Source organism: Cygnus olor, chromosome 7, assembly GCF_009769625.2.
Source record: "Cygnus olor isolate bCygOlo1 chromosome 7, bCygOlo1.pri.v2, whole genome shotgun sequence".
Lineage (NCBI taxonomy): Eukaryota > Metazoa > Chordata > Aves > Anseriformes > Anatidae > Cygnus > Cygnus olor.
The window spans coordinates 9,077,091-9,092,451 of record NC_049175.1 but is presented as its reverse complement, the minus strand read 5'-3'; the positions used below and the strand labels follow the sequence as shown (position 1 = coordinate 9,092,451).

Below are 15,361 nucleotides of genomic sequence, written 5' to 3'. Positions count from 1 at the left end.
TACAGATCCCACCTATACGTCTTACAGATGCACTTAGTATATCACAATGCCAGTTATTTGCATGCGGAAATGCTCACCTGAAATAACTTTCTAACCAGGTGCCAGCAGTGTTCAGCCATGAATCCTTCTGACTTTGTTGGTGAGGCCTAAGAAGCCAGTCAAGCTGCTAGTTGTGCTTGCCTCTGTGGTATGCCTACAAAACCCTCCATGGGGACATGGCAGAAAAGTTGCTTCTCTGCAACCATGTAACTGGGATCTACTCAGATGGCTGACCTCTAACTTATTAATTAACCTAGGAGCTTAGAAATGGCTGGAGAACCTGAGCTGGGGAGCAGAAGGGAAAATGTGGTTTTGCTACAGCTTCAGCTTCCTAAGAACACTGGAAACAGAAGAGATGGGTTGTGTCCTAAGTTTGTGGTGATTTTGTTTTTACTGTATTAAACTCTTCTGTTAGATGGTAAATCTTGACTTACAGCACTCTACCTTAAGTATGTTCTGTGTGGTTGTTTGCAGAAGTCTCTAAAGGAGGCCGAGTACTTCCTTAGTCATAGTCTTAGTGCAGACTGCACGCTGAGCTCTCCTACTTGTATGAGTCACGAGCTACAGGAATACTAGAGGCTTAGTGGGTTTGTATGCTGGCACTGAACCTCAGGGACAGAAATGAATCAGTAGAGAAGCTCAACAAATGGGAGCAGGATGTGAAATGTAGTTGCAGCAAGGCCCTTCCTTTTCTTAGAAGCTTCTAACAAACTCAACCTTTACCTCATTACCTTTAGATACTTCATACTTTTCTGTCCTGACCCTTGCCTTGGAAGGTCTCCTTTCCTACCAGGTTCTGCTTTCAGAGTAAATTACTACAGGAGTCTGAAAGACTTTTCAAACTCCCGAGTCTTCCTCTGAGCCCTGCCTGTGTCACTACCGTGCCAGTAACTGCAAAAAGACACAATACTTTCTGGTGCTTGCTTCCTGTGTCTAATCTGTTCTCATCTCAGGGCAGGGAAGCCTTGTTCGAGTACTTTCATAAGTGTGAGGTAGGGGAACAGCTTTGCAGAGAGCCTTCCTCAGAGCAAGAACAGCACAGGAGCAGTATACAGTTTTCCACGGATGGCTCTTTAGCCAGAGACTCAGCATCCTTAGTCCCTGGAAGCATATCCTCTAAGGATCTCCTGAGGACAGATAACCAGTGAGCAAAATCCCTGAAGAACAAACACCTGACAAACTGGGGTCTGTGGTGAATGTCTCCTGTGGTGTCCCAGAGTGTTGGTGTGACATTCAGCTTGGGTGGGAGGTAAGTCCCTGCTAAGAGTGGTGTTGGTGAGAAAAGGCAAGAGCACTAAAGGAAAAGTCAGGGGATGCTTGGGATCACATGCTGGGCAGGTTATGCCTGAACTGTAACTCACCACTTTAAACATATCAAATGAGACAGTCCTTGGTGCCACTGTATTTCTGTTATAGGAGCCTTGACTTCAGTGATGGCAGTTTTTAACCTTTTGGGAGCACTGGGCACACTGGTGTTAATCCTTTCGGCAAATGCCTGGGTTTTCTTTGTTCCTCAACCACCACTTTTTTGTGCCCTTCAGCTTTAAACAATTAAAAGATCTGGGAACATGTAGACTTAAAAACGTTAGTAGCTCCTTGTGTTTTCTTCTGTCTCTTCTGCCTTAATCTTATCAGCAAGATGCTTGGCTTATTAAATTTGAGAAAATATTTGCTCCTGATGAGCCTTATCAAATTCCTGCCTCTCGTATACAGCATAACCCTGCCCTCTTGTGCCCACAGCCATGATGCCCAACCATCTCGCAGCATTAGCTGCCAGGGGACAGCAGGTGGCCCAGCACCCTCTGGGCTCCTCCTCAAGTTGCATTTCATGGCTCCTTGCAGAACAGTGCAATGCAAGAGTGACCTGCTGTTTGAATCTGTTAGTAAATTTATCTTTTTTTTACAATATTTCTTAACATTTCCTGACAGATGTGTCCAGGAAATATCTGGTGTTTTGCAGGCAAAAACATATGCCCACCTGTCCTTTGTCACACTGTGCTGATTTCTCAAATCCAGCATGGGCAGAACAGGCAACAATAATTTGCTATGCAGCTATTGTTCACCTGCATCCCCAAAGATAAAATCTATTTTTTGTTTGCTGAAGGAATCTTCAGCTACTGAGTTAGTCATTTTTTCTAAATGCCAGAGAGCTTCAGTTGCTCTAACAGCCCTTGAAAGCCTTTGGCATTTTGGGGTCGCTGGTTTGGACTTGCTGTCAGTATTAATGTTACTTGACTCCTAGATTTTTAAGCCTTGTGCAAAGCCACATTTGGCCAGGATGCTTCACAGTGTCCAAGGTTCATAAACTCTTTTCCTCCTGTTATCCTGCCCCCCTCCAAAATCTAATAATAATAAAGCCCAAAATGGGGCGATCTGCATACATGTACATGAACACAATCCATGTCTTTGAAAGCAATTAGTGAGTTGGATTTCAGTCCAGCACCTGGGGTCAAAATAGCAAGGCTATTTTTAGCATTTTCTTTAAGCTAGAAACAAGTATTCAGGTTGGGAAGACATTAGTTGGGGAAAAACAGCCATGCAAAGATATGAAGATGAAGTAAGAAAATATTTACTTTGCTCAAGCTGTGGATGCATTCTTGGATGTATTTGTAAGCAGAAAGTGAACAATTTTGAAGAGACCTCTGGATCTACTTTGAAGGGTATGTACATTTGTTAAGAAGCTTGAAGTAACAAGGGTTGAATACATGGGCTGTTAAATACAAGAGAAAGAGGAAGGTCAAAATATTCTTAATGTCAGTTAGTATGAAACTTATGTCATCAGTCCTTGAAACTGGTGACAGACTGGTTTTAGGTAGCAGTCTACTTCAAAGTATGACTTAGATGAGCTATTATTACTGTTTTAAGTTGTTTCAAGGTCTCTAGCGGTTGTATGAAATACTGGAAAGTGCTGAAGAACCCCTTGGTGTACAGGGTTGCGGATTACAGGCGTACACAGTGGCAAACTTAGAGTCCGTGCTTCATTATTGCACTGTTTCAGACTCTTCCTCTTATCCAGAAGGCAAATAATGATTTGTGAGGCTTGAGCCCCCAGGGGAAGGAGATGTGGATATGAAGCCTGTCTTCTGTTATTACTTGTCCTGTCTGTTTTTGGTGGCCCCAACTACTGCTTGCCATGTGGAGTGGTGACTTGGAAATGGGAGCAGTTCTGTAAAAATGCTGGGCAGCAATGTATGACCTCAGGCTTTGATGTCGGCTCTGACAGGACTTGAGATACGATAGCTGGAAGCATGCAAGCTGGGACCAACCACTGAACACTAGGAAAAATATTTTTGCTTGATAAAGCTGTTGAGTGCTTGGTTTAAGTGATCCACAAAAGCAAAACCTTACTTTAGCAATCTTTGTGAAGATGTCGGCATTTCCTATGTAACTCAGATTGAGGGGACAGATTCCTCAAAATCTCATCAAGCGACTGTGCAGAAAGCTTAAAAAGAAAGGAGGGAAATGTGACTGGGGAAGTGTTCGTGGTGAGGCTGCAGTAGCCAACCACTAGTCCAAAGGGAGGTAGAGAAGATGGGAAGATGACAAACAGCTTTGAAAGGGAACAAATAGCTTCTGGGTGCCAGATTGGGAGCTGCACACAGCAGCTGGCAGGGACAAGGAGGGCACCAGTGGTGTTAGGCAGTGCTTTTGACTTCCTCATGGACAGTCCTCCATGGCTTCACTCCCAGGGCAGCAGGGAGCGAGGTGGTGCCTGACTTAAACCATCGCACCCCAGGGCTGCCTCTGAGCATGGTGTGGGCATGAGAGAATTCACCAGAGCTTTGCAGCCTGGTGCACCCAGGTGAATCGCTGTGGAAGGATCAATGGAGAGGAATATTTGCTGTTGCTCCTGGGCTCTGTTACAGGCAATGCCTGGCTGCACACATGGGCGATGCGGGCTGTTACCTTGAGGGCGGGTTGCCTGCTCTGCTTGTAACAGAGGCAAGGGGTTTTGACAGCACAGCATGCTCTTCTCTGCAGCTCAGCACTGCCTCCTGTGTGCTGGGGCCTTTGCTTATGGATCTGGGGCTGGCAGCTCCTCTGTGAGCGGGGGCTGGCTTCAGCCCTCCCAGCAGCAGCAGTCGCTGCTCCCATAAAGATCCCTTCCTCAGACTTCTTGGCTGCAGCCCTAAACCAAAGTTTTGCTGAGGAGTCCCAAGCCAGTTTTGTTATGGAGGATATTCCTCAGTAGAGGCACTGGTATCAGGCAGGGTGCCAACGCATGAGTCTTCTTTCAGAGACATGTTTGTGACACTTCTGTATACAGGACAAAAGTAAGGGTTAATGCTCTCACAGGCTAGGGGCAGAGAATTAACAGTATGTTCTATGTGCAAAATACTTCCTATTCCCCTGTTGTTATTCTGGTTATTAATGGTTTGTAGGGCATCTAAGTGAAGTTCATTCAGAATATAAATGACTGAGGAAGGCAGAAGAAAACACACAGATCTCCAAGTGGAGATGACCTCTGTTGCTCTTTGAGCTCAGGCTCATTTTGGCTGGAGCAAAATGAAGAGAAGGCTTGCCTTGGAAAAAGGTGATGCAGCTGCCAGCCCCCGTAATTAGCCAAAAGGCCTGCAGAGTGTAGGGAGGGGGTCACAGCACATGGCTCCTGCCATGGAACTGCTCCATGTAGAGTAGTGCCTGCAGGAATTTAAAGCCTAGCCACAGCCCAGATACTGCAGCTGATCCCATGGGAAGGCCAGAACCCTTCTTCTGGGAATGAGACTGCTAAGGTACAGGATGTGCTGTGCAAGGGTTGGGCAACCTGCCCCTTTAGCATGATGTTACGGAGTCTTTGGAGCGGGAAATGCATAATCCTATGTGAATGCACAGAGCAGTCCTTACCAAGTGCCTCCAAGGATGCTTGCAGGTAATTATTCAGAGTAAACTACAACCTTGAAGATCACGGATTGCAAGTGAACTTCTGAAATGTACAATAATGGAATTATAATAATGGAATTATTTATAATTATTATATAATTATTTATAACATTGATTAATGTAATTGCAGAGAAAAGGGTTGCAGCAGGCAATACTTCTCTGGCAACCACTGGGTCAGTGACATTATATTTCTATATATGTAAATTCCAGACCTATGTGCAAAATATTTTCTGCTGATAATTGAAATTTAGGATAAGCTTTTTATCAAGACTTAATTTCTCCACTTTTTACTTTCTTGTATCATCTAAGGAAGGTAATCAAGGAAACAAAGACAAAAGTTTGTCAGGCTTTTTACTACAAATATTTCTCCCTCCATGATATCTAAAAGGAAAACCACATTTACTTTTTTGCTAAAGCAACACATTCGTTGATACAGGCTGGATTGGGAATGTAAAGAGCAAGTATATCACACAGGTGTCACACAGGAATAGACATGGGCTTGATATCAGGAGCTGCAGATTGGAAAAAAAAAAAAACCAACCTTTCCTTACTGGGAAGGAAATAGTAGGATTCCTTACTTATTCCTTTCCTCAATGGGTAGCAGCACAGCACTGTATTTGTATGCTCCCCAGCAAAACTGGATGCAGAAGCAGTTCCTGGCCCATGTTTTGTCCCCAAGCACAGTTTCTCTCTAGAAGTGAAAATCAAGCAAATGTGCAGGCAGCAGGGAAAGTATTTCAGCCTGCGCTACTTAAGCTGTAGAGCTGTTGCAGCTTGACCCTAGTTCTGCGGCTTTTTTTCTTTTTGTCTCCATCCCTGCAAACTGTTCAAGCAGCAGGGAAGTTTGATTTCTCAAAACAGTTTGACTTGTGGGCTCTCAGTTCTTCATTAAGTGATGGAGTTACATGTAGTGGAAAACTCTGTGGGACTTCAACAATAATGATGTGTGCTCCTTGAGAGGCATTTCCCATCACTTTTGTATTGGATTTCAGAAGCATTTTAGGTAACTGATCTATTTCTCATGGGTGCAATTGTGGGTACTTTATTTCCATGTACATGGATTTATTTCAAGTCTGTTTTTGTTATGTGAATGAGACAGCTGAGAAAAACTTAAGCAGGAGAAGATGCACAAGTAAGTGTAATGGTCTAACCTAAGATCGTTCCTCTGCAGAATCTCACAGCTTTAGATTTTTTTTGTCAGCATATATTAAACTGTACGGGCTGTGGCATGGATTGGCATAGGTTTTGATAAGTCTTCATTCATTCCAAAACATTTTGTGAAGAACCTTCAGCATTTTTTCCTGGTCTTCACAACTTTGCTGTGATATCTGACAGGGATGCCAGATGGCCCGATGAGGTAAACATCAAACAAGTAAAGTGTCCCAGCATCCAGCCCTTTGATGGTCTCAGTGGTGACAGCTCGCTGGAGATTGACATCATAGAAATACTTGCACAGCACTTTCTCTGACTTGTGCCGAGATTCAGGTCCAGAGCACCTGTCTGTGCTCCGCAGTTCCATCCACACTTGATCTTCTTCAATCCTTTTCTTGTACACGCAGTACTTGCTCTGCTCTTGCGTTCCTAGCCAGGCGATGGTGATGGAATTGCAGGTCCTCAGTTTGCTGAAAGACTTGATTTTTAACCTTTCTGGAAGAAGTGGGAATAAGGGCTTGTTGAATTGAGAGGAGACCTGTACTTTCACAGAAGAGTTAGATTCCTCTGTGGACCTCAGCTGCACCAGGTATGTGTCCAGCAGCTTTCCCTTCAGTGACAAATATCTCAGTCCCAAAATGTTTTCTGATGCCACTGTTTTACCATTCTTTGTTATGTGAACCCGTACTTGACCACGACACAATTGAAAGGTAAATTGTACTTTCTTGTGCCTTGCTTGGTACTGCAGTGTGTGGAATTTCTGCTTTTTTCCATCCAGGACAACCTGAATCACCTTCCCATCTTTCAGCTCCATCACCTTAGGTTCAGGTTCTTCCAGAGTTCTTGCAAATGTCCCAGTGTAAGCAGCGCTGGCGTTCGTGAGGAGATTGACAACAAAAACGTCAAAATAATACTGAGTGCTGGGACTGAGATTGGGCACAGTGTAAGTGTTCTTGGTACCCATGCATATCTGCCTGACTTCCCCACTGCTCACTCTGTTGATGATGCTCAGCTCACTGTTGGACAATATCATCACCTGCTGTGGCTCAAGAAGGTACGGAGAGAGAGACAAAGCTAACGTAGCTGGCAGTTTCATTCCAGAGGATCTGATCGCAGTCTCAGCAGCACACAAGCTCTTATAATTGTGCTTTTCATTAACTAGAAGACAGTACTGTATGTTTTCTCTATGTTGCAAGACAGAGGGACTGTGTTTCCAGGTCAGAGTCACTGTTGTATGTCCAGTGCCAATCACATCTAAGCGTGGATCCAGCGGCAGTTCTGGATAGAGGTGCCCAGATGTTGTGTCAGTTGTTAAGTACACAGTGATGTGTGTATCACGCTCGGTGGATAAGAACTCCAGCATGTAGAGGGCAGAATGAGAAGACATGCCCATGTAAGTCTCTACAGAATTTCCCTTGTAGTTGAAAATGGTTGACACAAAGCTTGTAGCCTTCTGGGCTTTTGAGACATCGTGTGTATCGTGGTCACCTGCAAGCAAAAAGCAGACGTGTAACTTTTGCTTTCATAGATGTCAAAGCACATTGCTTAGGTTTCCTTGTTTGTGTCAGGGAACATCCTACTTTCTACCTTCCTGAAAATAATTATAGCTAAAGATGCTGTTTGCTACTGGCAATTTATTAAAAGAAAATTTGAGTGGCTTTTATTTTAACAGTGCAGTTGTGGAACTCTTTTCAAAAAGACTATAATTATAAAACCACAGCTTGCACAAGCTTGAACTTTATTGTGCCTGATGCACCTACAATTTTCTTCTTCCACTAGCTTTTTATTGAGGTATTTTTCTTCAAGGAGACTCATTTTCTGTGAAAGGAGTTTTTTAGTTTTGTGCCTCTGTCTCCTATGAAGAGGAAAAACATCACTTCTAAAAGAACAATATTTGAACTCCTCAGTTGGGTTTATCTGTCTGACAGGAAAGAACTCGTTAGTGGCAGCTTTCAGATCTTAGTTTTAAAAAAAAAAATCATTCCAGAAATCATGAAAAAATGGAATTTCCTCTTAGGCTAAAGTCAGAATAATGCCCATTGCCATGGTAAATACTCTTGGAAAATCAAATGGCTAAATCTTCTGCACATCACTGGGAGATAAACCAGACAATGACTGGTTCAGGTGACCTAAGCCACAGAGAAATGTCCGAGACAGCTCTTCCCTCTGGCTGGGCTGACTGGAAAGCCTGCCTTGATAATGCTGTGTAGCAAGATTTCCTTAGGAAGAAGGTGGTTTTAAAAACACAAGGAGATCCAGGGCTACAAGCAGTGTGTTTTGCAATGTCATAATGTTACTGCTATCAGCTTAGCTTTGTCACAGAAGGCAAGATTACAGAGGGAAGACAGGGAAAGAACAAACAGTTCATGAAGCTGATCCATGTGTGTGGTACCAGAAACATCCACTGTGGTTCCCAAATATTACCCTGAGATTTTGATATTTATAGATGTAATCTCTAATTTACTTGAATTGATGGCAAAATCCCATGGACTGCGAATATCACCTATGGAGACATGGGCGTCCTCTCCATGGTAGAGTTCAGAGATGTTTAAGCTTGTGGCAAACTTTCTGTAACAACACTCCTTATGAAAATCTTAGGCTTTGTCTGTCTCTGCTCAGGAAGGCTGAAGGCCTTACCTTGTGCTACTTTTCCAAGGAAGCTTGCTGAAGCCTTGTGCACAAGTATGCTCCATTCGATGGGAACATCACAGGGGGTCACTGTTATTGAGAAAGGTGCCAGGGCTCTGCCTTCCTCCAGAACAAAGTAGTACCTGTAAACGTGGATTAGAAACAGAGCGAAAGCTTCAAGAAATTCAAGTCTACCACTAAGTGTCCCTTCTGATGTGGTCACTCCACTGTGGGTAGAGATGACTGCTCCCTTTTGAGGTGCATCAACAACAGGATGCATCTCAGTTGCAGGATGTCTGAACCTTTCAGCTGTGGGAAGAACATACGCTGTGCTTTTTTCTAATTCACAAATCGTTGCTGGAAGTCTTGTCCACTTAGCACAGGCAGTATTTTTTTTTCCCACTGAATTTTAGTACACTTCAGGTTAACAGCATATCTCAATACTTACCTGGTTATTTTGGATGATGAACGTGGTAAGCTGCCTTATAGATAACCACTTGTTGGCTAACTCTGGGGCAATTTGGTACACTTTCCCCCCAGATTTCCTGTCTGGAATTCAGTGAAAGCTCTGAGTTTGCTCATATCTGCTTGAATATCTAGGACTTCATCTGTGTAAGACGAAGATTAAATAGTTTTAGCCAGTCCTGGAGATTATCAGGCATCAATGGCAGGTTCAGACAGTTCTGTTCTAACTTGCTTTTGTGACAGAGGCTGCTGTGTATTAATAGTACCAAGGGGCCTCAGTCTACTCAGTAAATTTTTTATTCCTTCTTATTTACAGTAAAGCCCAGCCTCCTGTCTCACTTTTGTTTTTTTGTTGTTTCTGTAAACGTTGACAGTGTACAGCCACAAAAATGTTTGGACTTGGGTCACTCACTCTACAGTTAAATGTAGGCAATTGTAATTTTGTTTGTTTGTTGGCGAGACAAGCCTATTCATTATGGATGGATTATGTCAGCCTAAAGGTCTGGCTTGCTTTCAGGATGTGGCTACTGGTCTGGAGTTAACTTTCGCTGGAAACAGCTCCACATTCTCAAGTCTTTTAAGCCAAATCTTGTCATCTGATTTCCTTCTTGGATGACTTCAGGTCTCATAAGGTTCTTACCTGATCATGCTACACTGACTTTTTTGTTGTTTTTTTTGTTGTCTTTAATTTCTAGTAGAAACCTTAATGTTATGTCACAATAGTACAGCATAATTCACTGTTCTGAGATTTAAATACCTATTTCCCTTCAAAAAGGAGAGCTTCTAGTTTTGCTTTTGTGAGCATCGTCGTGTTATGTAACGTGCCATGTTCCAGTCTATGCAGCGTGTATCAAACCAAACAATCTGGCTCATCCTCTGCTCCATGACTGCTCTGCTCAGATGTACATTAAAATCTGTACGTGTTGGTCACTGTTCAAAGGATTCTGATTAAACCAATTGAAGTGCCTCTCTTCTTAAACAGGCAGATCAGTTAGCCTTTCCTGCCTAATATGCAGTGCCAGTTGTAATATTTAGATAGGGCACCAAATTTTGCAGCTATTCGGAGGAAATGAGGAATCTGGAATTTCCACATAAAAAGCATATTTGATCTTAGTGAGCAATAGCTCCATTCATCTGAAACCTTTCTAGCATGCAGGATGCTGACAGAAGTTTTTCTAATAAGAAAAGTCTGTATACATGTTCTACTGATTTTTGGGGTAGCTAGTTTGGTAAAATTGTCTTTTACAGCCAATGTAGGAAGGATGATGTGTCTGCAGTTCTGAAGCCAGGTTCTTTATGCGACAGCTGTTTGCTGTTGGAGCCCCCCAGTTCTGTACCACCACAGAAAGCTGCCTGCAGTGCACATGTGAACCTGAACTTTGTCTTGGGGGTCTCCAGACTGGGCAAAATAACAAACATCAGAGGACATGTGAGCTGGACAGAAACAGAGCATGGTGTGTCTCAGGAAATTCAGTGGATACTGATGGAGCTCTGCAGACTCTTGACTTGTGCTGGTAGTGTGCAGCTACTGGTGTCATGGGGAAGGGAAGTACCTGAGAACAGGAGTGACTGACTTGCTCTTACCTTTTAGGGATATCCTTCAGCAGGTGAATTGTGGTTTCCTTACCATCGGCAAGAATTAGAGAGTGGTAGAAGTTGAAGAGGTTGCTCTTGAAGCTCTGTTGCGAACTGCTGGTGGGTGCTTTGATGGAATGACACAAGCAAGCAGCCATGAGAAGATGGAGAGGCAGATAAAACCAGCACCAAGACATCTTCAATACTGCAAAGTGAAATGACAAAAGTGAATGTAAACTGCTGTCTTGAGGGAGAAAATCAGTGACCTTATATTTTTGTTCCATTAGTGATATTGATCATAATCACAGCAAGCCAGGCATTCAAACGGCCAGTTTCCACTTTGCTGAATTGTTTTTAATTCACAGAGAAATATTTTTCTCACATCTCATTGCAAAGATTTAATGGCAGAAGCTGCTGTCAAATCTTTAATTATAGGATTACATACATATATATACACATAGTCAATGTAGCACAAATGCAATATCATGCCAAAAAAAAAATTCATTGCTGATGGAATGAATGGAGAATTATATTACAATTTTTCCTGGTTTATAATATTCATTTACTAAATTCAAAGCCAGGTTATTTGTAATGGAACTTATTTTGAAACTCACAGGCGGTCACTATCCCAAACATGCTTTCTGTCAGAGGTCATTGAATTTTTTTCATACAGATTGCACATCTCTCATGATGATAGGTATATGTAAGGAAGACCAAAACAAGTTATTCAGAGTTGGGTGAAATCTTGTTTGAAAAGTGGCAGATCCTGAATAAGTAGCCCTACATTAATTCTAAATTAATTTTAAGTTGTGTGCATCTAATTTGGAAGGTAACTATCTTGTTGTTTGGGTAGCTGCATAAATCATTCTGAGGTTGTGAATTATACATCTTTCATACCTGCATCACTTCCAGACCATTGCAGCATTTGCTACTCACTTGAACTGTAACAGCTCTATAGTATTCACCCTTACTGGGTTTCAGAAATCATATATGCCCACCCCCTTTTGTCAAAAGGCTTTATTATCAGCTTCTCAAATCTATGAAAGAAAAATGCACTGCTCAAACACTTCCAGAGCTCACCTATGAAAATGCCTATATTATTTGAACTGTTCTTTATACATTGTACAGAACTACACAGGAGGCTCCAGTTCAGACAAAATTTTGACAGTACACTGTTATGTGAGATTGTTGATTATCCTTGCAACCTTTTCTCTCTGCCACATTCTGCTTTGGAAAGGGGAAAATACAGAAGTGGGAAAGGCTTTAAAGAGAAGGGAATAGACCTTTAAAAACAGGTGACAGCTGTAGCTCAGGGATTTGGAAAGCAGAGGGAGCTCTGTGAGCAATATCCCTTTATGGGAAAAGTAGTTTGCATCTTACAAGCAGCAAGAAGGAGTAAAGATCCTGCTTGAATCTGATTATCAGTCAATGATGAAGAGAACATAAAAGACAAAGGTTCAATACTTCGTAATTTTTACTTGTTTCTGAGATCAGCCATTTCCTCTCGGTGTCTGCAAAGGTGCTTTTGACTTCAGCACTCAGTCTACAACTCAGCAGAGCTGCTGATCATTATGATTCACCTAAATGAGTCTATAAAAGAGCCAGTTCTGTTATAAATCCATTCAAGACCTGCACATTTAAATGTAGTACTGAATACGCTGTGGACTTCCACGTACAAGACTTTTCATCACTTACTTCCAAATTCCCAAAGTGATGTATATCTTCAGAATCACTGAGATTATTAAAATTATCACTCCCAGATCATCTGAATGTCCTACTTAACATCCTAATAATTAGAATATTCCTTTCCTCTTTCAAAAGGTCTGTGATAATCTTAGCACCTGGCTGAATGTAAGATTAAATAACAATCCAAACAAGTCAAAAGAATGGTTGAGAAGATACCAGTTTTAATGATTTTTTAACAGTTTTCCTTATGAATAGTTTTTCTTATGAATCTGAGTTAATTCTTTGCCACTTTGTTATTCTTGTAGTCAAAATATAGCTTACACATCAAAAATATAACTCCAAATATTTTGCTTTACCTTTGACAGTTGACAGTGGAATATGCAATCCGTGTTTCTTGCGCTTCACAGAGGATTTAAAAAAAAAGCCTATCTGCTGCTCGAATGACAGGATCTCGCCAACCACACTGACACCACGGCAGCTCAGCTTTTCTTGTCCAGGAAAAACAAACAAACCAGGCGACCGACCAACCTATAATCAGCTTATCCCAAAGACAGCATCGTCCTGAAGGCTGATTTCACTCAGTTACACAAACAGTGTACTTCTAGACTCCTGAAATATGTTACACAAAAAATGCTCTGCTTACCTTTTGTGTTTCTGGCCGGATGATCCCCAGACCACTTGCTTTCTTTGCTGAAAAAGCATACAATAAAACAACATAGACTTTTCAGATCTCTGTAGACAGATGAAAACCACAACTGTGCAACCAGTTCAACAGGACAGAACCGATTTTTCCATATGGCTCCTGAACAGTCATTATAACTAAAACGCTTGCAGTCTTTCAGGAAAAGAAAAAAATAAAGAGTTGTGATATTTTGTTAGGTTGGGGCTTTTCAAAGGTAATTTTAAACTTGCAGAATTTTGAAATCTTCCAACTCCTGCCTGCTGCTCTTTCAGGTCCGGAGCTCCTTCGGGAGAGCTGTGTGATGCCCGTGTGTGCTGCCTCCGGACAGCGGGACTTGATTCCTGCACAGGGTGTCCGCGAGCCAGCTAACAGCCTAATCCCAGCCCTGGCTGGCCAGGGAGCAGATCTTTGACAGAAACGCACAGAGGAGGAGGAGGGGGCGAGACAGAGAGCAGTTAACCCTTGTTAGCCCACACTAATAGCCAGCGAGGGGCACACCGGTTGCTTCCAGAAAATGTCTTGCATTAGCAGCTTGATGGAGCAGGTCCACGGAGCGTGCAAGCTCCTTGCCCACAGCACTGCAGCAGTGTCAGGCTTTCTCCAGTGTGCTTTCAGTTATGCTGGTTGTGGCCCAACAGGTGCTGGCTGGCTCACAGAAGGGAAGGGAGAAGAGCTGTGAGGGAGGGAACGCTCTGCATTTTTTGTGCACGCAGGAATTAGCAATCCTTTGAAGACTGTCGGGAATCTACAGCATTGGAGCTGTGGAGATTTCTGGCAGAGGATTTGTAGGGAAAAAACTCCAAAAGTGCTTGGGCTGTATTGTGGCTGGGGGAGCAAGCAGGGAAAAGGTGCATGGGAAACTGCCTACAACCAGTACAAACACTTCCTTCTGCGATAGGGGCTGCAAAGCAGTTGCAGCAAAGCTGTGGTCCTGAAAAGACCAATGCTTTCCTAATCAATGCTTTCCTAAAATTTAGTTGCACAAAGGACTTTCTGAGCAACTGGGCTTTTACCAAGGGGACAGCATGTGGGAGCCTTGATACAGACACTGTATGATCAGAGATTTGGCACCATGGAGCTGGTGAGGGATCTCGCAAGATGTTTGCTGGACAGCTAGAAAAAGCAGGACTAAAAGATGTCCATGTAACAGACATCAGGAAATGTCCATTTGGAACTAATGAAACCGTATGAACTAATGAAAATATAAGCACCTAGCCAGAAGCAAACCATTCTCCTAATGAAGGAGAAGCATGAGAAAAAGGTGCTGCAAATTCAGTAAGTTCCTGGACCAGGCATGGAAGAGGGAAATGTAGGTTGGATGAGGTGCATCAAAAGAATGTGCAATGAAAAAAGGGCACAAAAGAAAGGGTATCAGCCATAAGTGCAGGGACTGTGGCATGTTGTTGCTGAGGTTTGGAGGGACTCCTGAGTGGCAGTGAGCAGAGGTGAGCTCGCTGTCTCACCCCCCAGAACCTCCCCACTGCCCTCAAGGCAAGCCGTTCCCCAGGGCACAGTTCAGCTTCCAGGGCAAGTAATGGGCATCTGAAAACTGTCTGTAGTTTTAGCTAAATGCTTGAAGGAGCACTCCGTCTCCTGCTGAATAACATGAACAGGGATGTCAGGTGAAAGAGGTTGACAAGGTGGTTTTACTATAGAAGTAGTCGAATTCCTTCCTCCGTGATTTTGCGCATACTTTCTGTGTATGTGTGCTTACATGCTTTGCTGGATGTACATCGGTAGATTTAGAGGTTCACTGGAACAGTCTCAAAGAAAAACTACATATTCTCTACTGAGAAAGTAAGAGCTAAATTTATGACTCATAGAGCTTGACTGAACTCAGTGGAGTTACAACAGGGATAAATCAAACCCTTGATTTGACATAAAATTGATACGACAGACTTCTCAATTAAAAAAAAAAAAAAAAAGGTAGTCTATAACGAGCAGGCCCTGCTGTGCCTCTGAGCTGAATCAGTGACTTCAGGAGGGTTGTTCAAGGGATCCTGCTCTTGTCCCAACCCTGCTGGCCATCAACACCTCTCACAAATGCAAGTGGTGGCCACCTTTGACATCAGAGACTTGCCTTACAGTCTGTTATGTAGCAGCTCTGCTAACAGATCGGTAACACTAAAAACAAAGGAACTCAGATGAAACCAGAGCAAGAAGTCAGACCAACAGGGAGCTAGCCTGAAGCTCTCAAAGACACTTCAGGTGTGTATTTCCAGCAATCGTAGTCCTGGTTTCTGTATTCTGGTA

The 15,361-nt window shown here is 42.9% G+C and overlaps 2 protein-coding genes across 5 annotated transcripts in view; one reads left to right on the top strand and one right to left on the bottom strand.

Annotated features, from left to right (window-relative positions):
* The window catches only part of CCSER2 (coiled-coil serine rich protein 2), a 151,364-nt gene that overhangs the window by 2,345 nt on the left and 133,658 nt on the right, over positions 1-15,361 (top strand). The gene's annotated exons all lie outside the window — the stretch shown is intronic.
* On the bottom strand, positions 5,244-13,749 carry LOC121073075 (protein NDNF-like). 2 transcript variants are annotated; one of them, XM_040563658.1, is made up of 4 exons: positions 13,070-13,749; positions 10,750-10,945; positions 8,710-8,843; positions 5,244-7,560 (listed from the first exon to the last, which is right to left on the bottom strand). In XM_040563658.1, the coding sequence occupies exons 2-4, from the start codon at positions 10,935-10,937 to the stop codon at positions 6,209-6,211; spliced, it is 1,674 nt and encodes a 557-aa protein (XP_040419592.1). In that variant the 5' UTR covers positions 10,938-10,945; positions 13,070-13,749; the 3' UTR covers positions 5,244-6,208. The 2 variants fall into 2 exon arrangements, with proteins under 2 accessions (XP_040419592.1, XP_040419591.1); XM_040563657.1 differs by lacking the exon at positions 13,070-13,749 and having other exon boundaries at positions 10,750-12,603.

Coding starts and splice junctions, on each gene's coding strand:
- LOC121073075 (XM_040563657.1), bottom strand. CDS start 11,024: ATGGAACAAAAATATAAGGTCACTGATTTTCTCCCTCAAGACAGCAGT. Junction 8,844..10,749: donor CTGAAGGATATCCCTAAAAG/GTAAGAGCAAGT, acceptor CCACGTTTACAG/GTACTACTTTGTTCTGGAGG. Junction 7,561..8,709: donor CCTTGGAAAAGTAGCACAAG/GTAAGGCCTTCA, acceptor TTTTGCTTGCAG/GTGACCACGATACACACGAT.